This window comes from Silurus aristotelis (assembly GCF_946808225.1).
Source record: "Silurus aristotelis genome assembly, chromosome: 24".
NCBI classification, from domain to species: Eukaryota; Metazoa; Chordata; class Actinopteri; order Siluriformes; family Siluridae; genus Silurus; species Silurus aristotelis.
In genome coordinates this window covers 18,593,566-18,621,096 of record NC_139597.1, presented here as the reverse complement: position 1 = coordinate 18,621,096, position 27,531 = coordinate 18,593,566, and the positions used below count along the sequence as shown (strand labels likewise).

The following is a 27,531-nucleotide window of genomic DNA, read 5'->3' as shown; positions in this document are numbered from 1 at the left end:
TCAGATAAGTCAAATACAGATGGATGTAGGTGAGATGACGAGGCATGAGGTCAGAGCTCTATAGCAGACCACTCAAGATCTTCCACTCCAACCCATATCTTCATTGAGATGGTTTTGTGCACAGGAGCAATGTGAAGCTGGAACAGATTTGGCTCTCATTGTTCAATCGATGGTGAAATGTCTTGCTTTAATTGTTTGCCTTCAATTTACATATTGATGGAAAGGGACGGTGTCCAAATACTTCTGGATAAGGAGCGTATATTACATATATTTGTACTAATACTTGCGGAATATACCTATTAGTCGTTTGTCTATCATGGCATAGTGTAATGTTTTATACACAATGGAAGCGTTGAATCTGTGCACGAAAATCCCAAGACTAGTGAATTTTTTCCCGGAAGAAAAAGTGTTCAGAAAGCTCCATCTCGTTCGCAGCTCACGGATCTTCCAAGAGGACAACGACCTAAAACATAAAACTCAAATACAGCACTAAAAACTAAACTCTGGAATATGCTGAAATGAGTCCTGGAGAACATCTCCTTCAAACCTGCTCATGATGAGTGGACCAGAATACTTGTAGACAGATGCAGGAGACTCACTAAGTGCGACGGGAATTGCTCGTTTTGCAGTAAGAAAACAGATAACAATAATAACAACCACAAGGTTGAGGGTGCCATTATTTTTGTTTCTGCCCCATTCATTTGTTTTATAAATTCAAATTCATTCATTCATTCATTCATTTTCTCCCGCTTATCCGTAATTCGGGTCGCGGGGGCAGCAGTCTAAGCAGGCCCCCGCCTTCGACTGCTGCCCAATCCTCACAGCACCGTCCCTTACGGTCCCTCCTGCAGGTGGTGAGCCCACGGGAAGGATAAATTCAAATAATAATGATAAATTTGAATACAAATCTAGTTTGATTTTTTTAACTTAATCATGTAATAAAAAACAATGGATGCTGTTCACTTTTGTCCGTATCAAGTTAGAGAAAATTGTGGGTTCTGGATACCAAAAGTATTGGGACACCTGACTTTTCCTTCTATATGTGCTTCTTTATTACAGTTTTTCTCAGTCGCTTTGGAGCGTTTCTCAGATCAGAAAAGAAATTCTCGAAACTACTTGTTCAAACTCCACATTATTTAGTAATTTGTGCTCATCATAAGAACATTTCTTGTTGCTTTGATCAAATTGCTAATGCTTTTGTACATCATTAACTCGATTGTGTACGAGCGTCTGCTTTTTCCTACATTATCAGTTGTTTATATTCATGATGATCAAAATGTATTATACTGGTTTCACCAAAATGGTTTTAACCCCCGAAACATTTAGGCGTCAGTTCATTGCATAAGTAATTGAGTGCAAAATGGTTAAACCAGTTGTCAAAATTTGTCAAGCTCTTCTTCATCACAGTTCTATTAAACTTTTTTGGTAAATGTGTCTTGATGAATTGTGCAGATGAACCTTGAATGTCATTAATGAAGGGGTGTGTTTACTTTCAGATCAACCAATAATCAACTAGTTCTCTAAAATAGGTCAAGGCTGAATCTCGTGAATCTTTACTGTAATTGGCGAGTGTATATAAAAAGAGCAAAACACACATTCACAATTGTTGAAAATGGATAAACAACTAGTAAATGAACATGATCGAGAGCCAGGAATAAGGATGCATGCTGGAAGGGTCAGAAGGCAAAATATAGGAAGAAGAAGAAGAGGCCAGAGACAGAGACACATTTCAGATAAAATTAAAGCCACTATTGAGGACCATGTTGTCAATCATGGCCTCACAATGGTATTGAAAGGGAGGATATCTGTTGTGATGTGGATGAAAATCTGTGGCCCGACAGATTGGGACGTCAGGGGGTAGAGACTGATTACACTGTATAGTGCGGCATGCGCAGTTCTGCCTAAGAAGTGTTTCCTATGTTTACCTTTTTTGAATTTTAATTTGTCTTTTTATTTTCTATCACAATGACATTATATTGTCATTTTTTAGTCAGTCCACTAGTAAAGAACAATAAAAAAGTGTGACTCCTGTCCAGTCTCTTACAATCAATATCCCACATACAGTAATGTGTAAATTTGTGCTGTTGAAATTCATAGTTGCCACTTCAGCCTCGTGCATTTTCAATACTTGTAATGCAAAATATACTTTAAATCAGGAAATACTAAAATAAATCAGTCATATTGAAAAAAATGACTAAACATTTTGACATCTTGTTTGTAAACAATGATAAAAGGACTTGTTATTTTGATGGTAATGATATGATCATTGACACAAATACTTACTTTTGAGTGAAGCACTAAGGATTTTGTGCAAAAAATCCAGTGTATTGTGCTGTTTGTACACATTGTTTTGAGAATGCACTTACTGATTTGCAAATCTTAAGGATGATTCGAAAAATGCTCCAAAGCAAATGAGAAAAACTGTAAAATGGCAAACCTGGAGGCACCAAATCTGTTCCAGCACAAAACCAGCTCCATGAAGATATTGGTTGGAGTGGGAGATCTTGAGTGGCCTGCTGTGGAGCTATAAACCCTTGGGAACAACCCTTTTAAAATGAATCTTCTTTACCTCACTTACACCAGTGCATGACTTTAGAAGCTGAATCTACACAAAATCTAGAGGAACATCTTGAAATAAGAGTGAAGATCTATCTATCTATCTATCTATCTATCTATCTATCTATCTATCTATCTATCTATCTATCTATCTATCTATCTATCTATCTGTCTGTCTGTCTGTCTGTCTGTCTGTCTGTCTGTCTGTCTGTCTGTCTGTCTGTCTGTCTGTCTGAAAACAATATTACCTGATTGATCATTCTCAGCTTTTACTGATCAGTTAAACATCGTAGATTCTCAAAGGTCGAAAAGTTCACAGGGAGAAAACGATCCGCTTGTTACAAAATCAAACTTTTTTTTTTATTGGTATCAGGAATACGGTTACACTGCTGTGCACAGCACATACGTACAAAAATAAAAGGAAAACCCATCCCCCTCCCCCCAATATATATTAATTTGCACACGCATCATCGTCGTTTTTGTCGTTGTTTGTTCTTTTCCTAAAAACAAACTGAAGACGTGTTTCCTGTCGCTTCGCAATCGCTGTAAGAAATCATAACTAAGGCAGGAGGTGAGGTATATGTTCGACAGTGGAGAACAAAAAGGAGAACGGTTGGGAAGAACACAATGAGGGAGGAGAGGAAACAGAAATAAATACATAACAGAATATATATATATATATATATATATATATAGAGAGAGAGAGAGAGAGAGAGAGAGAGAGAGAGAGAGAGAAAAAAAAGAAAGAGATTTGACAATTTCACAAACGCTCCCTCGTTATCGCAGTATCCAAACGCTTTTACCGGACGGATACAAGCTGGCTGAAATCTGAGGTACTGTGACATATAAATAATAAATAATAGAAATAAAATAAATAAATAAATAAATAATTCAATGACTGAATCTAATGCTAGTCAAATCTGAATCACAGAACGACACCAAAATTCCAGTGAATTTCCCGACAATCTATAGAATTTGTTTACGTCCCCTAACACACACACACACACACACACACACACACACACACACACACACACACACACACACACACACACACACGTGCATTTTTTTAGAAAGGGGATATCTAGCAACCGGGCTCCAGCTGCACCCTTTAAAAAAAGCTTGAGAGGACAACGAGATCCCCAATCGCAGGACTCGTATGACATTCTGATGCCTGGTGCGCCGTGGATTCCTGAGCCTCGGAAGGGGGGTGGGGGGATGGCGGGGGGGGGGATTGTTGTTGTGAAGAACAGAGGGTTCGGCCCACCTTCACAAAGACATTCGTGGCTCTCCTGAGGTCGACAGGCCACATCTCACAGGAAAGCGGCTTCCATATTGGATGGCCAATAAACATTTTTACAGCTGTCTCAATAAATCTGCTTGACGTGCACGTCTGCGTTCAGGAATCGCTCCCCGTTCTCAGACGTTCCCGCGCCACATTCTTCTGTTCCAAATCTAAGGCATGCATGACAATCTAAAAATTCTTTTGGCAGGAGAAACTTTGGTGACGTGATGCTTTTTTTGTTGTTGTGAGTTTCGAACAATGCGATTCGATAGACAACAAATACACTCTATGCACAAAAGCTAAGATGGGACGCCGGACTTTTCCAGCCACACGTGGTTCTTCGTCAAACTGATCCCAAGTTATAGGGACGCTAATTTTTCAGACGTCTTGAAGATGCGCTAGCATGAAATTCTTCCTTGAACGCGAAACTGTTCCAGAAATACAAAGTACAATGCCAGAACGGTGCACAAATCACCACAAATCTAGAGGAACATCCTCCCAGGGGTTCCTAGTGGAGGTTATTACAAGAGCAAATTTAAACTCGATGTGGAATGGGATGTTCAAAAAGTAGCACATATCAATCTTATGTTCAGGTGTCCACAAAAGATGTTGTCCATATCGTGTACATTGTGGTACTCGTACACACAGTAATGACAGTAAAGAGTGAGGAACCAGAGCCAAGTGCATATAATCGATCCTATGCTCTTCCATAGAATGTGATAAAGAGTAATCAGCTTCCTATTCAACAGCCAATCGCAAGTCAGGTGCTTGCACATGATAGTGTCGATGTGATGGATATAAAAGAATCTTTCAAGGTATGAAAGCAGGGGTGAAAATGAAATCGAACACCAAAACCTTTACATGCATTCATGCAACTTTCAGTACACAATCAGACTCACGTAACAGTGTTAAACAATGATATGAGATTTGAGATGATGGATTTACATGGGGGAAGGATTGAGGATGTTCAGAAATCAAATCCTATGGCTACCCTGTTTTGTGGTAGGACCTTCCCGTTGGTATACTATCACACCCGAACTTGTACACGAATTCACAGAAGCATCTGTGACCCCGAGAACTTCAGGGCTCAGGGTTTGTCTGCGTCCTTGAGCATGGACTAAAAATGGGCGGCTATCTGACCAGGCCTGGCCCCGAGGTTACCGCTGGAATCCCAAGGCCCTGACAAGTGCTGGAGGTTTTTTTTTTTTTTTTTTTTAACAGGAATAACTGCGATGATGCTCGCTGCACTCAGGTATTTCGGAAGCTGGCGTCTCCACCCCACGGAGCCGCATAGTTTCCGGCGAGAACGAACAAACAAATGTGGCTGCGACATGCATCTTTTCTCTGGATGAAAATAGCACCTTCGAAAACGTGCCTAGCGAAACCTGTGTTTTCGCCCATTCGAGTCGGTACCAAAGAGCCACGGATGTCTTCGCGCACGCGAAAACGCTATGGCAGCAACCCTATCATTTTATTTGCATGGCTAACAGCAGCAGAGTAGCCCTGAGACAGCACTGCAGTGCAGCTGCAGCAAATAGGCTTAGCCTTGCAGCTTGTCACACACACACACACACACACACACACACACACACGCACACACACACACACACACACACATACATACATACACACACTTCCCCTGGGGACACTGCTACGAGCTGCTTCGCTCCACACACACACACACACACACACACACACACACACACACACACACACACACACACACACACTCTCGTTCTTTTTCTCGATCGTTCTCTCTCTTCTTACACACACACGAATAAATAAATATTTTTCCTGTTTGTTTTTTTGGGCCGAGCTTTTTGGTATGTTCAGCAGCTTCGTTGCTTGAGTAGACCAGCACATACATACATACTATAAAAACGAGCTTATTTTAGCATATATCAAGTGTACCGCCGTTCAGCCATTCCAGTGACGAGCATTGCAGGGTCTCAAAATTCGAACGGAAACACACCTCAGGAAGCTGAAGTGCATTAGCAAACGGTTCTAAGTAACCCGCCGGAAACGTAACGGAGAACGATTACTTTTTTTTTCAACTCGGAAATTGAGATTAAACACAGCCATCAAACACCCTCATACCCATTCCTAAACACCCCCCCCCCACACACACACACACACCCTCCTCAGCGGGAGAGTCCCTCCAGAGACCTGGCTAACATGTCAGCCCTATTTCTGACTCCCTGGGGCGTTCGGAGAATGCATGTTAAAGGGGCGGCGTGGAGGAATGCCAAGGCACCTCAGCTCATCATGCAGCGAAAAAAAGGATCCGTGTTGCTTTAAGTGCTCTCACATTTCCATGGGAGGAGAACTAGAGAAATAATAAAAAAATAAATAAAAATCAAGATGTTAGCATATATAACAAAAAAAAAAACAACAACGATCAAGCTTGCATTGGCACAGACAAAAAACAAACAAACAAACAAAAAAAAAAAGCGGCATAACTCTGCATAAGTTAATCCTTTTAACCCATAAGCCGCTCTGAGGTCATTTAACAAAAAAAACACATATTGTCGTCTCCATCCGGTATTTCCTTACGTCCTGTTTAAGCGACCGAATAAGGTGAAGAGACAGAGGCAGTCTCCATATCCACGAGCAACAATGTCCATAATGAAAAAGCAGCAAAAAAAGTGGCCTATATAATAAAAATCAAAAACATTTGGCTATCCAAATATACATATATCAAGTCACAAATAAATAATCATATTCTCTCTTTTCTTTTTTTTGGTGGGTACGTATAGTTCGTCATCGTCATCGTCGTCGTCGTCCTTTGAGCCTCCCGTGTTGGAGAGAGAGAGAGAGAGAGAGAGAGAGAGAGAGAGAGAGAGAGAGAGAGAGAGAGAGAGAGCGGACCGGACGGCGTGTGCAAAACGAGAGCGGTTTCTGCACGCCTCGCTCATATTCGAGGGAGGAAGTGAGTGACCGTCATGGAGGTGCTGGCCTTGTTGCCTCTCTTCACTCGGCCGTGTTTGCTGAGAGCGATGTAGAATCCCTTGTAAACGAAAGACTCGTAGGCGTTGTAGTTGTTCGGCAGCAAAGTCTCCTTAAACATGCACTCGGGTTTAAAGGTGGGCTGAAAAATGAAAGTGAGAAAAAAATAAATACAGATGAGTTTGGAATCGTAGCCATTTTCCATATATATAAATATCCATATATATATATAAATATATATATTATACAGCAACTATTTTATTACGTTTTCTCAATGGAAAATATTAAAGAAATTAAACTTTAGAGGAGTCAATGTGCAGCTTCTATACAGTACAGATTTACTGTCCTCTTAAAAATAACTCATACAGCCAGTATCGTCACAAAAAACACGTCAAAACTGTGTCCAAAGTGTAAATATTTAGTGTGAGCACCATTGTTATCCAGCACTGCCTTATCCTCCTGGTCATGGATTTCTCCAGAGCTGCACAGGTTGTTGCTGGGATCCTCTTCCACTCCTCCATAATAACATCATGGAGCTGCTGGATGTTGACACATGGATCTTTTGCTTGAGATTACCTACAGGTGCTCAATAGGTTTCAGGTCTGGAGACATACTTGGCCACTTCATCACCTTTACCTTTACTTTCCTCAGCATGGCAGATGCATCTTGGTGATGTGTTTGGGGTCGTTATTATGTTGGAAAACTGCTGTTCTCCCAGTTTCTGAAGGGAGGGCATCATGTTCTGTTTCAGAATGTCACAGTACATAATGGAAATCTTGTTTCACTCCATGAATCTAGTACCAGCAGCACTCATGCAGCCTCAGATCATGATGCTACCACCACCATGCTTGATTGTAGGCAAGACACAATTTTTTGATAACTCCTCACCAGGCGTCACCACACATGCTGGACAACATCTGATGCAAACAAGTCTACCATAGTCTCATTAGACCACAAGACATGGTTCCAGTAATTCATGCTCTTGAACAGGTCGTCTTCAAGCAAACTGCTTTCTTGTGAGCCAACTTCAGGTGAGGCTCCTTCTGGGACAACGACCAGCAAACTGACTTGTTGCCGTGTGTGATGTACGGTCTGAGCACCGACAAGCAGACATTCTTCCTTTGCAACCTATAAAGCAATGCTGCAGCACTCGTGTCTGTTTTTTGAAGGACCATTGCAAAGTCCGGAAGAGTGAAACCCGTCTTGGAAAACCTCTGTATGACCCTGACCACTAGTCTGTAACTGTGTCAGAGTGTTACTGATCTTCTCTGCCTTTGCCATCTTTGTGGAGAGCAACAATTCTAAATATCAATCTTTATAATGAGGTGCCATGTTGAACATCTAGTGGTCGGTATGAGAGAATTGTACTCAAAGCACCAAATTCTAACTGCTCAAATACATCTGTCATGTCTTTATCCGCGAAGGTCAGTTCCTAGCATTGACGAGTTCAAGCTGTTGTTCATGCTTGGAGAGCAAAAGGGACAGAATAGATATTTATTTGCCTCATTTTATATACATCTCATTAAAGCTACAATCCTGTTGCTCCGAATCACACCCAGCAATAAAGTAGTGCCTGATTACATTTATTTACAGGGTTAATGGAGACACAATGAGAGATTAATAATTAAGCTGTTGGAGTTAGCTCCTGGTGCTGTTTTTCATATTTTTTTAAATAATATATTAAAAGCATAAAGCATATCAAATAAAATATAGAATAAATATATTCAATTTATAGAATTCGAAAAAGTCAGCTTTCTATTATAATTGCCACACAATTTCCAGCCAATCAGAATCGAATATAGAATAAAGTAGTCTGATCCACTCACATTTTGGACTATGCAACCACACAAAAAAACATAGCACCAATATACACTGTACAGGCAAAAGTATTGGGACAACCATTTTTACCAGTGATATGTGGATCTTCACCAAACTGTTCCGAAAAAATGGAGGCTCACAATTGTATTTGGATGTGGTGGCATTGAATTTTCAATTGTACTAGGAGATTTTCTCCATGAAGATATAATTTGGAGAGGAAGATCTTCTGCTATGAACCTTACTGAACACCCTAGGCCTCTTCACGTTTCCTACGTCACTTTACTAACACCATTGTGGCTAAATGAGCTACATATCCCCACAAATATCTAGTGGAACATCTTTTCACTAAGTTTAGACAAATTTATGTGACTGAGATAATGCTGTAAATTCCCAGGCTACAGCAAGGTGATAAAAATGGCCGCAAGACTTTTAATAGGTACTTTTAACGCCAGTCGAAACGTCGCTTGTGTTACGGCGCTACAGACTTTTCGTGCCCAAATGAATTATAAAACTAAAGCTCAGAGGAAGTGAGATGTTTTGCTTTGACCTGACATTCGAGACTCGGAACTGTCTCGGTCATGCTGGCTCGGTAACTTGCTTGTCACAAGGAAACCTGGATTGAATTGCACAACTACAGCGAGAGCATCGTGTAAAGGATGTGAAAACTTTGAACAAGGCTACAAGGCTACACTTTAACCATGTCACACTTATACTACATGGACAAAAGTTTGTGGACAACTTTTTGAACATCTATTTTTACACTGAGTTCTTATTTGCTATTATAGTGACCTCCCAATCTTCTGGAAAGATAGTCCACTAGATTTTGTGAAGATCTTTGCCCATTCAGCCACAAGGGTGTTAGTAATGCTTTGGACTTCTGATCCGCAGGTTATGAATCTCAGACCCAACAAGCTGCCAATTCTGGGCCCTTGAAAAAGGCCCTTAACTCTGGATAAGGAAATCTGGTGTGGATGAGATGAGGAGAGCAGGGATGCATTCAGCATTCCAATTTATCCCAAATGTTTTCAACAGGGTTGACTCCAGGGCTCTGTAGCAGGAGATCTTCCACTCCAACCCATGTAAACCATACCTTCATAGAGCAGGCTTTGTGCACAGGTGCATTGTCATGTCTCGAAGTTCAAGAGAAATTTCACAACAGTGCATCCAAAATCGTCCTATAGATTTGCGTGCCTCCGACTTTGTGAAAAGTTTCAGAAAAAAGTGCATGTGGAAACATCAAGTGTACTTTTGAGGTCACAGTGACAGTTTTGGATGAAATTATATGAATAGTTTATCACGTGATTTTTTATTTTTTTTTACACTATTGTTACTATGGTGTTACCACTTCTTTTTTTTTTTTTTTTTTGCTGAATCTGCAAATTTTATCCGAGTGAAAATTCTGCCTGTTCATTTAAATATATTGATCCATGATTGTCACTTGGTTCTTCTTCTTAGAGTATGTAGACCCAGATTTAAAGCTTTGGGACAAGCCCTAGAGGTTCTAGGTGCGACAAAAACAGGAGGAGGATCAGAGTAAGGATGAGGATGAAGGTGATGTGGATACCTACCGAGCCGTATAGTCTTCCCCTGCTGCTCATGGCGACGAAGAGCTCGCTCTTGACGCCGTACAGACTCACCACGCCGCGCTCCACCGCCGAGATCTCGATCAAACCTGAGCAGAAAAGCAACAACCACCGAGTTACGACTCACATTCGTCCCACAACAGCAGCAGCAGCAGAAGAACTGGGAGCAGCAGCACGCCGGCAGAAGTGCGGGCACGTCCGCGGCTTCGCTCCAAACGCAGTCAAAAACGCACTTCACGTGCACTCGGGACAGGACCGGAGTGGATTCAGGACTTCGGTGTAAAAATAAGTTGCACTCTATCTATATCCGTGCAAGCATTCATGTCACGTGGACGTGCCACTTTACACTTATTCAATTATTTATTTCTAGGGGGTAAATAAACGCACTACAATGTGAATAAATAGGGAGGGAGATCGAGTGCGTCCTGGACGCGTGCGTGCGCGCGCGTGTGTGTAAGTGTGTATGCGTGTGTGCGTGCGCGTGTTGCGTTACCGAATTTCCGCACGCAAACTCACTGTACTGGTTCTCGTCGTGCACGCCGCTGATCCGGCCGTCTGGGAAGACCTGCAGGTGAAACCCGATTCCCACGTTGCAGTAAAGCCGTCGCACGCGCTTGATGCCCATCAAATAGTCGCTCTCCCAGCTTGTGTCCGCTCTCTCTCCCGAGATGGCCAGCACCGAGCGCGACAGCAGGCTCTCCCAGCGGCGCTCGGGCCATGTCCCGTTGCTGGCACCGGCGCCCGGCGGCCCGATCCCGGTCAGCATGCCCAGGAGGAGCACGGCGCCGAGCGTCCAGCGCGCGCCGGCCTCGCGCACCATACTGGCGAACGACCTTCGCGCAATGGCCATCCGGTTTACCGCGGGGGCACGTGGTGCGCAGCGGCGCACGGCGCTAAAAATACCGCTCCTCCCGTTCCCCTGCCTCCGGCATGGCCGCACGAGCTTATTTTAGCGTCACGGAGCAGGGTTTCAGGAGCGAAGCACGTCCCCGGACTCGATGGGGGACGGAGCAGGAGCGCGCTGCGACGTGCGGTGCCTGTGCTGCTGCTGATCGTAATGATTAGCATGTTTCGCCTCTTTGCTTTTAGGGGCAACGCCGGATCGCTCAGTGCGTGCGTGTGTGTGTGTGTGTGTGTGTGTGGCCCCACACTCACCGAACACCTATCACACCTTGCCAGGCCCCCAGCATCCTGACGTGCGACATCACCCCGTCTTCACGCGCTGTCCCGCGCGATCAGGAATAGGAGGAGGGAGAGGAGGAGGAGGAGGAGGAGGAGGAGGGAGAAAGTTTTGCTGGTAGCTACACGGCCGATGGATGGGACTACAAGCGTCCCAATTTGGGGCGCTGGTCATATGGCTGCCCAGGCTGCTTCCTAATTTAGATGGAAGGTGTAAAAACAGGATACTTGTCACCGGAGAGCAATGGCACCCATTCCAACCCCCGCCACCTACCCCCCCCCCCCCCCCAACACCCTATACCCCCCCATATCTTTTTTGGAGGAAGTTTATACAGGTTATGAAATATTAAGCTGTTTCATTGCACCTCAAGGTATGATGACCATGCACGAAGGGTTTGGATGATTGGGATGCGTGATGCTGAGCAGTGATGTACCACTGATGCCAGCACAGCATCTGAGAAAGAGATAAGAGCCATGCTCAAGGGCCCAGCAGTAGCAACCTATTCGTGATTGGATCTGAACTCATGACCTTCTGATCTGAAGTCCAACATCCTAACCACTGAGTTTCCCCCCCAATTCAAATCAATACTTGGATGCTTGCAAAAAACAAGCTTCCAGGTACACTGACCAGACTTCAGACAGTACATGGGTGTGTGTGTGTGTGTGTGTGTGTGTGTGTGTGTGTGTGTGTGTGTGTGTGTGTGTTACTGCTACATGTGCACAGTCATATGCTGTATCATCAAAACAAATTGCCAGTGGGAAATAATGACAGCTCAATAGACACACTAAGCACCAGATCGATAGACGGACAGCAGTTGAAGCGGCAGGACATTTCTGCTGAGTGATTGCTGAGACGACGGCTTCATGCAACTCGCCGATTCACCTACATTTTGCTGAGTGTTTGTTAGATATGGCGATAGAGACCAATGAAAGAGAGAGAAATACAGTAGAAAGTGTTATTGGGTGACCCGATGGGCCTTGGCATTGATTCCACAAGTCTTGAGAACTGCATTGCAGGAATTATCATCTTTCTAGAATGAGATCTTCCCACAAATAACACAAATGAATTTAAGTCAAATAAGATTTGATTATTTTGTGAGGATGATGATGGTGAAGAATAAGTGTTTTAAAAAATCTTTAATAAGTGCCTGGAAATCCGGCAGCGCTAAAAACCACATTATTTGCATTATTTAGTGAGAGATCCTTTTTTTGGGGCTGGAAGGAACCACACCCATCAGGATAGAAATTGTTAATCAGGACCTCATAAATGATGTAGGTAGATGTTTTCTAATCCAGGACCTCGGACAGGTAACTTTTTATTTTTCTTTAAATTTACAATGGGACTGAGTACAATGGGACTGAGATGATAAAATAAAATGTACAGTAGCAGGTCATTTATTTAAACCAAGGATGAAGAAACATTGACCTGGAAGACAACAATATGTCCATTTTTAGACAAAGAGGGGGTTCAAGCAGATTGTTAGAACTAGGTCATGCGGCAAATTTCAGGAATAGAGCGAGAGCGGGATGAAGTAACTACTCGTAAATAGGACAGTGCAGAAGATGGAGGCTGAAATATTGCAAAGTACAGTAGCGATGAGGTGGAAAAGAGAACAAGCTACTGGATTCCCCCAAAACGCCTCCCACCACCACCATCAACAGTCATTTCAGTAATACTGAATCCATAGCTGTCAAACTATTTAAAATCTGAGGACTTTCTTTTGATCTTTTTCTTTCTTTCTTTCTTTTATATATATACAGTGAGGAAAATAAGTATTTGAACACCCTGCTATTTTGCAAGTTCTCCCACATAGAAATCATGGAGGGGTCTGAGATTGTCATCGTAGGTGCATGTCCACTGTGAGAGACATAATCTAAAAAAAAAAATCCAGAAATCACAATGTATGATTTTTGAACAATTTATTTGTATGATACAGCTGCAAATAAGTATTTGAACACCTGTCTATCAGCTAGAATTCTGACCCTCAAAGACCTGTTAGTCTGCCTTTAAAATGTCCACCTCCACTACATTTATTATCCTAAATTAGATGCACCTGTTTGAGGTCGTTAGCTGCATAAAGACACCTGTCCACCCCATACAATCAGTAAGAATCCAACTACTAACATGGCCAAGACCAAAGAGCTGTCCAAAGACACTAGAGACAAAATTGTACACCTCCACAAGGCTGGAAAGGGCTACGGGGAAATTGCCAAGCAGCTTGGTGAAAAAAGGTCCACTATTGGAGCAATCATTAGAAAATGGAAGAAGCTAAACATGACTGTCAATCTCCCTCGGACTGGGGCTCCATGCAAGATCTCACCTCGTGGGGTCTCAATGATCCTAAGGAAGGTGAGAAATCAGCCCAGAACTACACGGGAGGAGCTGGTCAATGACCTGAAAAGAGCTGGGACCACCGTTTCCAATGTTACTGTTGGTAATACACTAAGACGTCATGGTTTGAAATCATGCATGGCACGTAGGGTTCCCCTGCTTAAACCAGCACATGTCCAGGCACGTCTTAAGTTTGCCAATGACCATTTGGATGATCCAGAAGAGTCATGGGAGAAAGTCATTGCGAGATTTTGGGGAACAACCTCCTTCCCTCAGTTAGAGTATTGAAGATGGGTCGAGGCTGGGTCTTCCAACATGACAATGACCCGAAGCACACAGCCAGGATAACCAAGGAGTGGCTCTGTAAGAAGCATATCAAGGTTCTGGTGTGGCCTAGCCAGTCTCCAGACCTAAACCCAATAGAGAATCTTTGGAGGGAGCTCAAACTCCGTGTTTCTCAGCGACAGGCCAGAAACCTGACTGATCTAGAGAAGATCTGTGTGGAGGAGTGGGCCATATTTTTTGCCAAATAATGGCAAAAAACCTTGTCTTTCTATTAAAGCATAATTCGAACAAATGACTCCACCCCTCATAATTCTCATGCCACCCTCTTGCCACCCCATAAATAATTTTCTATATCTGTCCCTGGTACTTGAGCTGAAAAGAGGCAAAAAACAGCAGGCAGAGAATTACCCAAGCATGACATAAGGACCATGAAAACCCATTAAACATTTAATACCCCAGGGAAGGCTGGGTTTTTTTTTCTTTTCTTTTCTCTTCTTATTTTTTTGTGTTGGATATTTGACATCCTAATTTTACAGAAAGACCCTGTGCAACACATGTATAAGTATGAATATGATTTACGAAGGGATAATACAAGAAGGCCAATCTTTTTCTTTTTAAATTCTTAATCTTTAGTGCAGTAACCATTTCCAAAACAGAAATAGTTACACACTTATCTACCATAAAATTTTTCTTATTCTTTTATTTTATTTTTTTTTCATTTTAGAATATGTACATAATACTAGAAACAGATGAAAAAATAAGAAATAAAACAAACAAACAAATAAAATAAAATAAATCAAAATGCAAAAATTAATAAAATAATAATAAATCAATAATGATTCATTGGGGGAGATCAGATATATGTTTTATAATTGAACTCCTTAAAATAATGTATTAATTGTGGATCTCAGTATATAGTAGAGGCTGTAGGAAAAAAACATTAATTTACAATATGTAATATGGGTGAAGTGTGCAGGGGAATTCACAATAACATTTTTCATTCAAAAAACTTAAAGCCATTTTTCTATACTTTCCCAAAGTCTTGGAAAGTATAGAAAAAACGTCCTTTACTTTTTAGTAGTTAGAAAGACTCCTGACAGTCTAGCAAATGATAATGCACTTAACACACCCACTTAACCCATGTACGCCTGCAACGTTATGCAAAATATGTCAAATCATGTTGACTAGCAGAGCAAACTGCATTAAAAATTAATACGGTTCAAGAGCTTCTAAAGTTCCAGACTGATTTCATTTTACAGAAAGGTTATTGCAACTCAAATAGCCACTCTTTACAACCAGGCTGAGCAGAACGGCATCTCAGAATGCACGAAGCAGAAGCAGGAATCTGAATCTGAATTGAGTTTTGATCTTGATACTGAATACATTTAGTGACAATCAATCTTTTCTGCACTAAGGTTTCTCAGAGCCACACTGTGTGGCCAGGCAGTTTTAATGTTCCACAGTTGACTAAACTGACAGGATCAGAGACAGATGCATGGTTTGAGAGGACACTGCATCTGCCCCCTGCAGAGAGACAGAGAACTTGAAGTACTAAAACATGTACTGGAGGGGGGGGGGGGGGGGGGGAGAATGACTCAGGCATAAATGCAGCCAGCTTTCAGAACTAGAGGTCATCCTGCCTGGAATAAATGCATGAGTCACTGTACTTTTGTTTTTCATTCATCACACAAAATGATCCTAAAGATCCAAGGTTGAAATTAAGATCTTGAGTGGCATAATTTAGAGTTCTGACCTCAACCCTTGAGGTTAGATGTACTGCGCATTCTGAGATGCAGATTCAGATTCTTTGGCTAGTTTTAGAGATATATTTGTTCAAAAGTGTCTGATACAGCAGGTGTTCACCAGGGTTGCCAGGATTTAGCTAATATAATAATCAGAATCTATCCTCTAACTATTTAGGAAATTAGAAATTTTTATTTTTTTTTCTATTTCACAGAGAAACAAGGTCACTGTGATGCACACCCATTTCTCCACCATCTCACTTTCTCACTTTTAGAGACTTGTGCTTGCCTTGTTTGCAAAAATTTGAATGATCCCCAAAAAATGGCAACTCTGTTAACCGATCCAGCATGAGGCAGGGTGAATCCTGCCCCGATGGACCTTTAAATGCGATTGATGCAGTTCCCATTTGTGACCACCAGGGGCAAATAACAAGAATAATACAGATGCAGCAAGACCACATTTTTTTAAATCAATTCTATCTTCAGATTGTGCTGATGATGCTGTTCAGCGTTACAATGAATCCGAATCCTATTCTGGGAACACTGGATATTTTACACTTTATATTTTTTATTTATTTTATATTTTTATTTTTATATTTATTATTTATACTATATCTATTTACATGTTGGACAGTTATAATAAGCATTTCTGTATGAATGTGTATGTGACAAAATTTATTTATTTATTTGATTTCTCCACAAACTTTAATTCATATAGTTTATAATGAGACGAAGTTGTCTTGCAGGTTTTCATTCTGAGATGCTTTTCCGCTCACCACAATTGCACAGAGTGGTATTCTGAGTTTCTCCAAAAGCTGATTATTATTTTTAAAGAACATCCCGAACGGTTTCTAACTATATTGAAGTATGTTGTTTAGTTTGGAACGTACCAGTAACCAGGGAACAGATTTCAGAGGAGTGTGTAGTGCACTTGAAGTTCTTCTGTCTCTCCGGCTGGAACCCAACACCAGGCCATGAAGTCCAGTGCTGGAATGTAAGACATTTCATTCGGACATTCGTGGGCCACTTTGCACGTTCTCACCCCCTTCAGGCGTCAAGTGTGCCGGCGGCAATCTCAAAGTGAGTGTGAAAGCATGAGCATCGTTCCCCACTGGCTGGTTGGAGTTCTGGTAGGACACACACGCTAGGAATGGGTGGGTTAGTTGGGGGCAGAAAGCAAGGAATGTCGAGCAAGGTAATTTTTGTAGATGAAAGGGGAGTGTGTGCACTGACGCGCACTGATACACACAGACAGAAAGATAAACAACTTATATATGTGTACTAAATATCCAATATTTACACACACAGACACACAGACACACACACACACACACACACACACACACACACACACATATACTGTACACACACACACACACACACATCACACACACACACACACACACACACACACACACACACACACACACATATATATATATATATATATATATATATATATATATATATATATATATATATATATATATATATATATCCTGTCCCTAACACACAAAAAATTCACGTCACAATAACATCATCATCATCATCAGAATTATTTTAATCCCATTAAGAAATATGAAACCATTTCCTCTTTGTATCAGGTTGATCTCACTGCGCTCTCGCTCTCTTTGACTTGCCGTTTGATCTAAACCTGTCTATAGAGGTAAGAAGGCAAAAAAGCTTCTGGATCACCAGGACAGGCCGAAACCCCAAACTGCTGAAGCTCTCTCTGAGAAGTTCTTTTCTGAACATAGAGTGCAAAATATTTTCTTTTTTTGGAGGTATTGCCCTCTGGTGGAGGAGAAATCCAGTGTGTCTACTGGATTAATTCACTGCATTGCAGCATTTCAACACAGTTTTGTCTCTGCATGTGGACTATCTGCTCAGAATAAATAAAGAACTGAGGAGCAAATTAAAGCGATAGATAGATAGATAGATAGATAGATAGATAGATAGATAGATAGATAGATAGATAGATAGATAGATAGATAGATAGATAGATAGATAGATAGATAGATAGAAATGTGATAATTAGTTCTGTTTTTTATAGAAAATACAATTTATTGAACGCACTGAATGAAAAGCTGAACAGACTGAAAGAAGCCATGTGACTGCTGGTCAATGAAAATGAAATGCTCTTGACTTGGGAGAACGCTATACGAATAAACGTATCGGAACACCTGACTTTTCCAGATGCCATGTGTGGTTCATCTCCAGACTGTTCCCATAAAATTAAAATTACATAAGTGTATATGGTGTCGTTAAATGCAGTTGCATGAAATCTTTCCTTCATAATAACCAGGATAACCTAAACCTGTTCCAACATGATGATGCCTCTGTGCATTAATAGTACATGGTTCAGAGTGGAAGGTCTTGAGCGGAACGCTATAGAGCTCTGACCTCAACCTCTTGACCAGCCGGCAAAATCTAGCACACGAAATCGACTTCATGTAAAACAAATGCAATCTTAACCTTGATCTTAAGATCCTGGAACTAAACAGGACTGCATCAGCCAACAAGCTTCTTTTTCTTAAACAGGAACCAGTGCTCTTACTGGATGTGTCATAGCTCAGAAGACATAATGTTCCCTGCCACCGGAACGGGGTGAAAGGGCTTAATCGGTAGTTAGGAACACAGTCTTGCTCAAATTTCATCCCCCCCAGGAGCAATTAGCACCTCAAACCGCAAAACTTCGAAAGTGTGTACTTATATATCACGAAACCTGAGGGGGGAAAAACGCCGGAAAAAACACAATGCTCATATTCACTCCCTGTGCTGCCCACTCAAGGCCTGCAAACGGCAGTGGCAGCAGCTATTGTGGTCAAAATGTAGTCTGGAGCTGCCTGGAGGAAACCTGACCCTAGTGGCCTTTTCCGAGTCGGAAGATCATCAGGCAAGGACACAGCCTTCGCGACTGGATATCCGAAAAGCCCCGTGCAGCCTTCTGTAGAAGGCCTTATATAGAAGACAAGGGAAGTGCAATCAGTAAACCACTAATTAAAGGCAGAGGCTGATTGGCGCTCATTAGAAAGGCAGAGTGCTGCCGTAAATATCCCTGTCCTTTTTCTTTTTCAACCACAAGGCATGTCCAATCAGTCCGGATGTTATCGAAACGGATGGTGACGTCGCGGAGAGATTCTCTTTAATTAAATCGCAGCATGTGTCGTTTTTTTTCATATATATTCTCCTCAAGATAAGCACAACGCAGTGTGTCGTCTCACACCACCGTCCGTGTACAAACGTATGGTACGGCGTCTGGACACTTGGATATGGACAGCGTGTGATTAATGCTTCTCCCAAGAAGACGGTATTGACCCATTCAGGCTCTGGAGACTTCTAGAGACGTATAAGCAGAGTCATCACATTACACCGTATTGAATTAAGTGTCTGCTTCTCACACACACACACCACACACACACACTCAGACACACACAAATACACAACTAAAGACCCTGGGGAGGTTTTTGGTTCGGACGATATGAAAGGCTTGTGTGTGTTTGCCAAATTGGATTACAGTGTGTCTTGTAGACGATTTATGAAAAAGTGAATCACGGGGAGAACATTCACAAGGATCACCCACAAACTTGGAAGCACTTGGACTGTATAAGATGTATAAGATTAAATTGTAGTTATCCCTTTAATTAAACAAGGAGACCCAAACGTTTTCCAGCAACACAATGCATTTGTGTACAGAAAAAAAATCTCCATTAACATACAAATTGGAGTTGAAGAACTTGAGTGGACTTCTATAGAATGTTAATTTTGAGTGAACCTCAGGACGTTGATGGGTACCTTCCTTTACAAACACAATTGTTTCTCCACAAATCTAGTGGAGAATCTCAGAATAGTGGAGGATATTAATTATAGAAAATGTGGAATTGAATGTTCAAAAAGCACATGCTCAGGTGTCCAAAACTTTGTCCGTTTGACCTTATTGTTTACTCAAATTCCAAAATCTTGATATTGAAATGGTCCCCATTTCCTGTCTGTTATGACCCATCAGAAAAAAAAACTCTACACGTTTCTTTTTCCTTTTCTTTTTTATCTTTATATTATGCAAACAACATATTGCCACATGCACACTCTACACATCCCTAAACATCCTGCTCACGTGACTTTGTTTGGGTGCCGAGACGTGTTCGTCGAAACCTGGATGATCACCAGCAGCACTTCCTGTCCAAAGGAACAAAATAATGCTACAGGACAATACTCTGTAATTACAGATGCGTACACGTGTATGCCAACGCACGCATGCACTTCAACTGACTCCTGAAGTCGTGCATGCTGTGAATACGTTTACCTGAGGGTCACGTTTGTGTGGCTCCACCATATGTTCAGGTTTCCTAGACAGGATGTGTTAATAAGTATGATATGTGTATATGTGTATATATGTGTGTGTGTGTGTGTGTGTGTGTGTGTGTGTGTGTGTGACATGGATTTGGTTTGCACCTGATATTTTTGGCGCCCGTGGGAGGGCAAGAATGCGTGGCCGCAGACTCTCTGGACTGGAGGATTATGGACCAATCCAGGTCGTCTCCGTGTGACAAATGAGACCAGACCACCGCCTACTCACCGACAGGCAAATGACAGGCTTCCGAAAGATCACATTTCCAACAAGGGATGGAAAAATGAAGGGGAGAGGCTGGGATTGCTTGTGGCCAGAGTGTAGGCGACTGCGACGAGAACGTGTCCTTTCGCTCTCTGCCCCTTGAGTCAGGGATGCTGCTTCCAAAAGCTTCTGGTCCGGGTGTGCAGTGCCATCTTCTGGACAACCATTCCTAGTTATTAAGGACTGTATATTATATAGACATATGTTTGTCCAAAGCTTTTTGAACATTGTGTGGAGAATTGGTGGAGATTCAGCCACTGATGTAGGTGATGTTCATGTTCAATAGAGTTAGCAGGCCATTTGAGATGTTCCGCTACAACAGGGTTGCAAAATTCCAGGATTTTTTAAGACTGGAAACATTCCATGGGAATAAACAGGAACTGAGAATTTACAATATTGCAGTTTAGCCTATAACCTGGAACCTAAGTGTGGTTCTTGCAGGAAAAACCTGGTTAAAACAACCAGATTTAATGCAATTTCAATGTTCTACTCTGCACATTCATCATTCACATGCACACTTACTGCAGGGTTACTGAGGCCACGCCCCCTACATGCACTGTACTGTCCAATTTCTTGAATCCTGCATGTCCATCTTGGTGAGTATTCACATGACAAATATTACATAAGTTTATGTTTTAATCTAAAAAAATATATAGTAACAATTAATTATTATTATTTTTTTTCTGTTTTCATTTGCATGCATGTCAGTTTATGACCAAATAAAATGCTGGTCATAATTCCCATAAATTCCTTAAAGGTTTTCAATTTGGAATATTTCCCAAATTCCCCAGATGAAGTTTTATTTAACTTTTATTTTATTTAGATGAATTTTATGCCGATTTTGCGACTCTACCTACATCCCATATCTTCATGGACCCGGCTTTGTGCACATAAGCATCGTCATGCTGGAAGGGGTTTGGGGTCTCCTGGTTCAAGTGCAGAAAAAGTTTTTTTGCTCCTGCATCCAAAAACTTTGTATACAATTGTGTGCATCCAAATTTGTGGCAAAAAATATGGCGAAGAACCATGTTTGAAAAATTCCAGTGAGACAATATTCCATATCAAGAAAAAGCTAATCAGATATAAAGTGTTCATCAATCTTTATTTTTGACGGCAGAGGACGATTTAACATGTCGCGCCCCCCCTCCACAAAAAAAGGAAAAGATTCTATGCCATTGTATATAAAGTGCATTTTGTCAGTCTAAAAGAAAAAAATAAACCGAAGCTTGTCTTTAACATCTCATTCATAATACATACAGTGATACATACAGTAATGTCCCAATAAATACAGTAAATGTTAAAAAAAAAAAAAAGGAAATGCAAATTGTATTATTACGTGTTTTTTGCGACAGAAATCTGAGGACCATAAATAAAGAATATGATACAACACTGATCACAGGTTTGGAAAAAAAAGCTGCAGAGGAGACGACGTGTCTAGTCTTTCAGTCCGGCGAGGTGATCCTTTCTGTTGATGAAGATGCAGTGGAACGCAACAGGTCTCGGGACGTCCTCGTCCGTCCGCAACGTGACGACGAACCTGCAGATGCCCGTGTTGGGGCAGGCTGAGTACACCTGGCTCATCTTGATCCCCTGGGGCAGGCTGCAGCGAAGCCCATCCACCAGGTGGCGCACGGCGGCGCGGATAAAGGCGCCGTGGCTCACCACTAACACGTGGACGTGCAGGTTCTCGACGCCGTCGTCGGCAAATCCTGCGATTGAGGAATCGAGGGCCGATTCGGGGAACGCTTCTGCGCTCGGACCGGGTCTGTGGTCGGTTAGGATGCGCTGGAACATGGACTTGAGGAACTTGCGGAAACGGGTTTTTACCTGTACACACACACACACACACACACGTGGGGAATACTAAGCATTTGTGAGGACATGTATGCAGGGGAGGGCAATTAGAGTTTTCTGGTGCATTCAGCTCCCCTATGATATTGCATTAGCTGCTAGAAGAAGAAGAAGAAGAAGAAGAAGAAGAAGAAGAAGAAGAAAACGTACACGCTAGCTTCCACTTTCCCTACTTGAGAGCTCATCACAACGAACTAGCTGATTGGTGGGACTTGGCTAATGACTAAATAAGGAAGTAAAGCCTTATCAAGAGCTTCCGGATTTAAGGGCCTCAGCAGTTGGCAACTTGGTGGTGCAAGAATTTGAACTCATGACCACAAGAGTTAACGCTTCCAGCACTACGTTCCGAAGCTCGTACCTGTTCGAGAGTTTCTCCTCCTGGTGGTGTGAAATCCCTGCAGGCTTGTCCCGCTGCATTCGCCATGTTCTTCAGGTCTTCTTTGGGTCGCCCCTCGGCCACGCCGAACCCCTGCACAACACATAATGCAGCAGTGTAAAGTGAGAAACTACAGTGGTGCAGAGCACGAGACAGAGCACAGGACAGAGCACGAGACAGAGCACGGGACAGAGCACGAGACAGAGCACGGGACAGAGCACGAGACAGAGCACGGGACAGAGCACGGGACAGAGCACGGGACAGAGCACGGGACAGAGCTGAAAACATGGGAGCGACAGTCTCACCCTCTCCCTGAGCAACGGATCCAACACCATTTCAACGCCCGAAGAGTGCAGATTGCTTCTCAGGATGATCTCAGCCGTCTGGAGAAACAGTGAGAGATCCATGAACTTATTCATCTTTTAATTCGGAAAGTACAGCAAACTAGTGACATACAGGAATAGTGCGCATTCACACACACTCAATCGCTCGCTCACACATACTCACTGTCTCTCTCTCTCTCTCTCTCTCTCTCTCTCTCTCTCTCTCTCTCTCTCTCTCTCTCTCTCTCACACACACACACACACACACACACACACACACACACACACACACACACACACAGTATCACCTGGATGGCCCTCTGCAGGTTGCTGACAAAAGCCTTAGTGAAGTGAAGGTCTTGAAGGTACCGGCCTGCAGCCTCTGCCTGCCGAAATCCCATTTCTGACAAAGAAGTGTCAATACCTTGACCTCCACACACCCACACACACCCACACAGACACACACAGACACAATATCCATTTTTAACTTTCAGTCATCAGTATTTCCAAATCGTTACAGGTTTTGGCTCGTACCTTGCAGCAGCTTGTCCTTGTTGTACTGAGTTTCACCACTAAGGAGAAGAAAACAAACACACACACACACACACCATGATGGGTTAGGGTCTCAGACACTTTGAAGTCGTGCCACCAGGGTTCCAGTGGAAACTGGCAAAGCTGCATAATGAGAACTACAGGGTTCTGATCACATGAGCTTAGTAAGGAAGGAGTTCTGCACACTCTGGCAACCTTTACAGATTCATTCAGGGGTAAAATTAGAGGATTGATCTTTCAGAGAGAGTGAGAGATTTTTGTGATGCCGTGTGTGTGTGTGAGAGAGACTACTTAGTGCTCAGGTACACTCTTAGTCCTTATATCATTTTTTATATAAACCCAGACTAGATTAATTGCTTTACACAAACAAACAAACAAACAAACAAACAGACACAAACAAACAGACAGACACAAACAAACAGACAAACAAACAGACAGACAGACAGACACAAACAAACAGACACACGCACACAATATTTCTCTCACACACATTCATTCTTCCTTACTTCTCTCTCGCTCTCGCACACTCATTCATTCTTTCACTCTTTCTTTCTCACACACATATTCATTCATTCTCTCTCTTACACACGCTTATTCTATCTTTCTTTCTTTATTCCTTTCTTTCTTTCACACACAAACTTACTGTCTCACGAGCGTCAGACCCAAAGAAAGCATCATAACACACACGTAGATTCTACTGACTCGTGGAAACGAGACGCAGTTGGATGACGTCACCTAACGGGCGCCCTGTGGGGTTAGTGAAAAACGCGCGCCATCAGGTGGCAGAATCGAGAACTACATCGACGTAAACTGCTTCATGTAGTTATACGAAAAGTTCTTCCGGTCCAACCCAGGTCTTCATGGAAGATGTCATCGTGTAGAGGGGTATTGTCATGCTGGAACAGGTTTGGGTCTTGTAGTTCCAGTGAAGAAAGACATTTTATGCTCCCACATCCAAAGACATCCTATACACTTGTGTGCCTCCAGGGCACCAGTGTGTAATCGCCACTAGATGGCAGTGTTACAGTAAATGTGAAAGGCTGCTAATATTACAGCATCACACATTTCTCTTTCAGTTCATGTTATTAGACTGGTGTAATTAATTAGTCATACCTTTAATTAATCTTAGTTTTAATCATAAGTGATTATTTTAGTTAATTAACATACATATTTATTTAAGCAATACGCCCATACAACCACACAATCACACACACACTCCAAACAAGTGTCCTGTTGAACTTTATTGAACACAAAGGATGTGAAACATGGACTTTTCTCTTAATCAAGTTTATAATCAGGGTACAACCCACCAAAATTATTGATCTTTGCCGTAAATTGTATCACAAATCTGATGTCTGATACACGTAAGAAATATAAAAAAAAAGTTACAATTATTACTTATTGCCTGCACCACACACTGATCATGAGATTTACACTGGAATGTAGACGAGGATATAATAAAGAAAAATATTCAGATTTTTTTTTTTTATCTTCAAGTGAAAAGAATTTTTGCACCAGATTGTATAAAACCAAACACTGTGACACAGACAAACATGTTGGGAGAAAAGATCTGAAAGAGACGTTCATTCTAATTAAAATTTATAAATAAAAAAATTATAAAAATAAAAAAAAAAACAACAGCAAATAAACACAGTCAATTCGACTGGAGGACAATTTAAGGTGTAAAAAAAAAAAAAAAAAAAAAAAAAAAAAAAAAAATTTTAAAGCCTTTACTGTAAATTGCATTGTTTGACAGTTTAAAAAAAAAAAAAATCGATTTAAAAATATATACAATTGTCTTTGGTGTAAATAACAACTTAGGGATATAAGAAGGACAATAAAAAACACACTTCTATTTACTGTAAATTGCACCGACGGTCAATTGGGGAAAAAAAATTATGTTTTAGTAAAAAAAAAATATATTTATAAAAATATTATCTTTGCTATAAATTGCACTGGAGGATAATTTAAAGGAAAGAAACCCTGAAATAATTATACAAAATATCTATAATGATCTCTTTACTATAAACTGCATTAAAGAACAATTCAATGTAATAAATCCCAAAAAGAAAAAAAAGTTAAAATAATTGTTTTGCTATAAATTGCACTAGAGGACAATTAAAAGGAAAAAAAAACCCCTGAAAATAAAAGAAAAACAATGTTATTATTTAGATTTATAAATTGTATTAAAGGGCAATCTAAGATATAAAAAAAATCCAAATGAAATAGTAAAAAAAAAAAATTATAATCTCTTTGCTATAAATTGCACTGGAGGACAATTAAAAAAAAAAAAAAAATCAAAAAATAATAGAAAATAATTGTATTACTTATATTTATAAACTGCATTAAAGGGAAATTTAAGATATAAAAAAAAATCTAAATAAAATAGCAAAAAAAAAAAGTATTTGCTATAAATTGCACTGAAGGACAATAAAAAAATAAAAATAAATAAAAAAAAAAACAATAAAATAAAATTTAAATAAAAATAAAAAGAATAAACATAAAAAAGGAATATATATATATCTGTCACTTTACTATAAATTGCATTAGAGGACAATTTCTGGTTAAAAATAAAAAAATTAAATGAAATCGTCTTAATCGTGTAAATTGCACAATTGGAGGAGAATTTAAAGGGGATAAAAAAAAACATTTCTGAGAAAAATAAGGGGGAAAAAAATGTTACAAAGATAAAGGTATTGCTCCAACCGTGCTTGGAAAGAGCAGATCCAGAGGTGTAGCGTGAACGTTCCTCAGTGTCCATCATTCATCGCTTGCAGTAGAATCTCCCTGATAAACGTTCACAATGACGTGAGCGAGCATTTGTTGGTTTTCTTCTCTTCCCTTTTTGCTTTTATCGCTAGCAGTAACACAACAGCAACAGCTTGAAGGAAACATACAATATAAAAGAAAAATGTAAAGGCGTATGTTATAGCAGCAAATGAAGTGGAATGTAGGCATGCGGTGCCATGGTGTAAAAAAATAAAAAATAAAACAAAAATAAAGCTTTTTTTTTTCCCATTTTAGCAGCATACTGACAGACGATCAGAGAAAATCTTATAAAAAAAAAATAATAATAATAAAAAAAAAAGCTATATTAATTTGTTCCTCACAAGCGAACACCAGGACACACAGCACATTACACTGGAATGTAACTTTGGAGTAAAACAGCATGTTAGTGCATGATGTCATCATAAGGCACTTTCCTTCGTTTGATGTATTTAATCAGAAACGTTTCGCTTTTTCTTCTCAAATACAGAACGAGTAAAATTCAAGTACGTTTATAAGAGAAAAAAAAAATTGAGCAACAACGTATAAAAGTACTACAATTAGATGAATAGATCAAATGAATAGGCTTATCTAAATTAAATCTGAAGATATGGCCGAAAATAAAATGTAAAAAAAAAAAAAAAAAAAAAAAAAAAAAGCAAAAGAATTTCTATAAAGAAAATCTTATACAAAAAAAGTATGCAAAAAAAAAAAAAAAAAAAAAAAAGTGATGCAAAATAATAAAATGTAAATCTGCATAATTTTTGAACTAGTACAATAAAATCCAGTAGGCAAAAACCCTCTAAATCCTCTTTCAGCAACCTTTGGTTGATGCTTTACCAGTTAAACCCTGCAAGTACACCTAACCCGACCGAACATGATGGGAAACCAGCCCCAATATAAAAAATTACTTAAAAAAAATAAATAAATAAATAAAAAAAAAAAAAAAAAAGAGGAAAAAAAAAAGGCTAAATATCTGCTTGGGCACCGAAAATTATTTTGTAGAAATAAAATTTTAAAAAAAAGTGCACTTGGTTATGCTTTTGTTGAATTCTTTTCACATTTGAGTGATAACGTTAACTCTATAAAGGGGGATGGGGGTGAGGGAGGGGATAAAAAAATAAAAAAATTACACTCTCCACACCCAATGGACTGCGTGGAATCAGCGAACTTGCTTAATTGTTTTAAAACATCCCCCATCAGCCATACGTTCTCTGACTTGCTTTGCCTTTCTCGTAATCGATCACGTTCTCTTTCCTTTCCACGTCATTTACTTTACTTACAGGAGCCCAACTGAGGGACATTGTCCAAGTTCCCATGTGCTC

General features: G+C 40.7%; 2 protein-coding genes across 2 annotated transcripts; both read right to left on the bottom strand.

Moving 5' to 3' along the window:
- Positions 1 to 6,614: 6,614 nt before the first annotated feature.
- Positions 6,615 to 11,324, bottom strand: fgf6b (fibroblast growth factor 6b). The gene is made up of 3 exons (XM_083527754.1): positions 10,705 to 11,324; positions 10,174 to 10,277; positions 6,615 to 6,929 (listed from the first exon to the last, which is right to left on the bottom strand). Exons 1-3 carry the CDS (start codon positions 11,036 to 11,038, stop codon positions 6,753 to 6,755), a joined length of 615 nt encoding a protein of 204 aa, XP_083383880.1. The 5' UTR covers positions 11,039 to 11,324; the 3' UTR covers positions 6,615 to 6,752.
- A 10,095-nt stretch (positions 11,325 to 21,419) lies between these two features.
- tigarb (TP53 induced glycolysis regulatory phosphatase b) lies at positions 21,420 to 24,212 on the bottom strand. Its single transcript, XM_083528648.1, has 6 exons — positions 24,084 to 24,212; positions 23,423 to 23,460; positions 23,197 to 23,318; positions 22,871 to 22,948; positions 22,548 to 22,658; positions 21,420 to 22,165 (listed from the first exon to the last, which is right to left on the bottom strand). Exons 1-6 carry the CDS (start codon positions 24,116 to 24,118, stop codon positions 21,773 to 21,775), a joined length of 777 nt encoding a protein of 258 aa, XP_083384774.1. The 5' UTR covers positions 24,119 to 24,212; the 3' UTR covers positions 21,420 to 21,772.
- Positions 24,213 to 27,531: the final 3,319 nt, after the last annotated feature.

Excerpts from the sequence above, each read along its gene's own strand:
- fgf6b (XM_083527754.1), bottom strand. The coding sequence starts at position 11,038 with ATGGCCATTGCGCGAAGGTCGTTCGCCAGTATGGTGCGCGAGGCCGGC. Across the intron at positions 10,278-10,704 it reads GCACGACGAGAACCAGTACA|GTTTGATCGAGATCTCGGCG; the intron begins GTGAGTTTGCGT and ends TTTTCTGCTCAG. Across the intron at positions 6,930-10,173 it reads GGGGAAGACTATACGGCTCG|CCCACCTTTAAACCCGAGTG; the intron begins GTAGGTATCCAC and ends TTCATTTTTCAG.
- tigarb (XM_083528648.1), bottom strand. The coding sequence starts at position 24,118 with ATGATGCTTTCTTTGGGTCTGACGCTCGTGAGACA. Across the intron at positions 23,461-24,083 it reads GGTCTGACGCTCGTGAGACA|TGGTGAAACTCAGTACAACA; the intron begins GTAAGTTTGTGT and ends TCTTCTCCTTAG. Across the intron at positions 22,949-23,196 it reads ACCTGCAGAGGGCCATCCAG|ACGGCTGAGATCATCCTGAG; the intron begins GTGATACTGTGT and ends CTGTTTCTCCAG.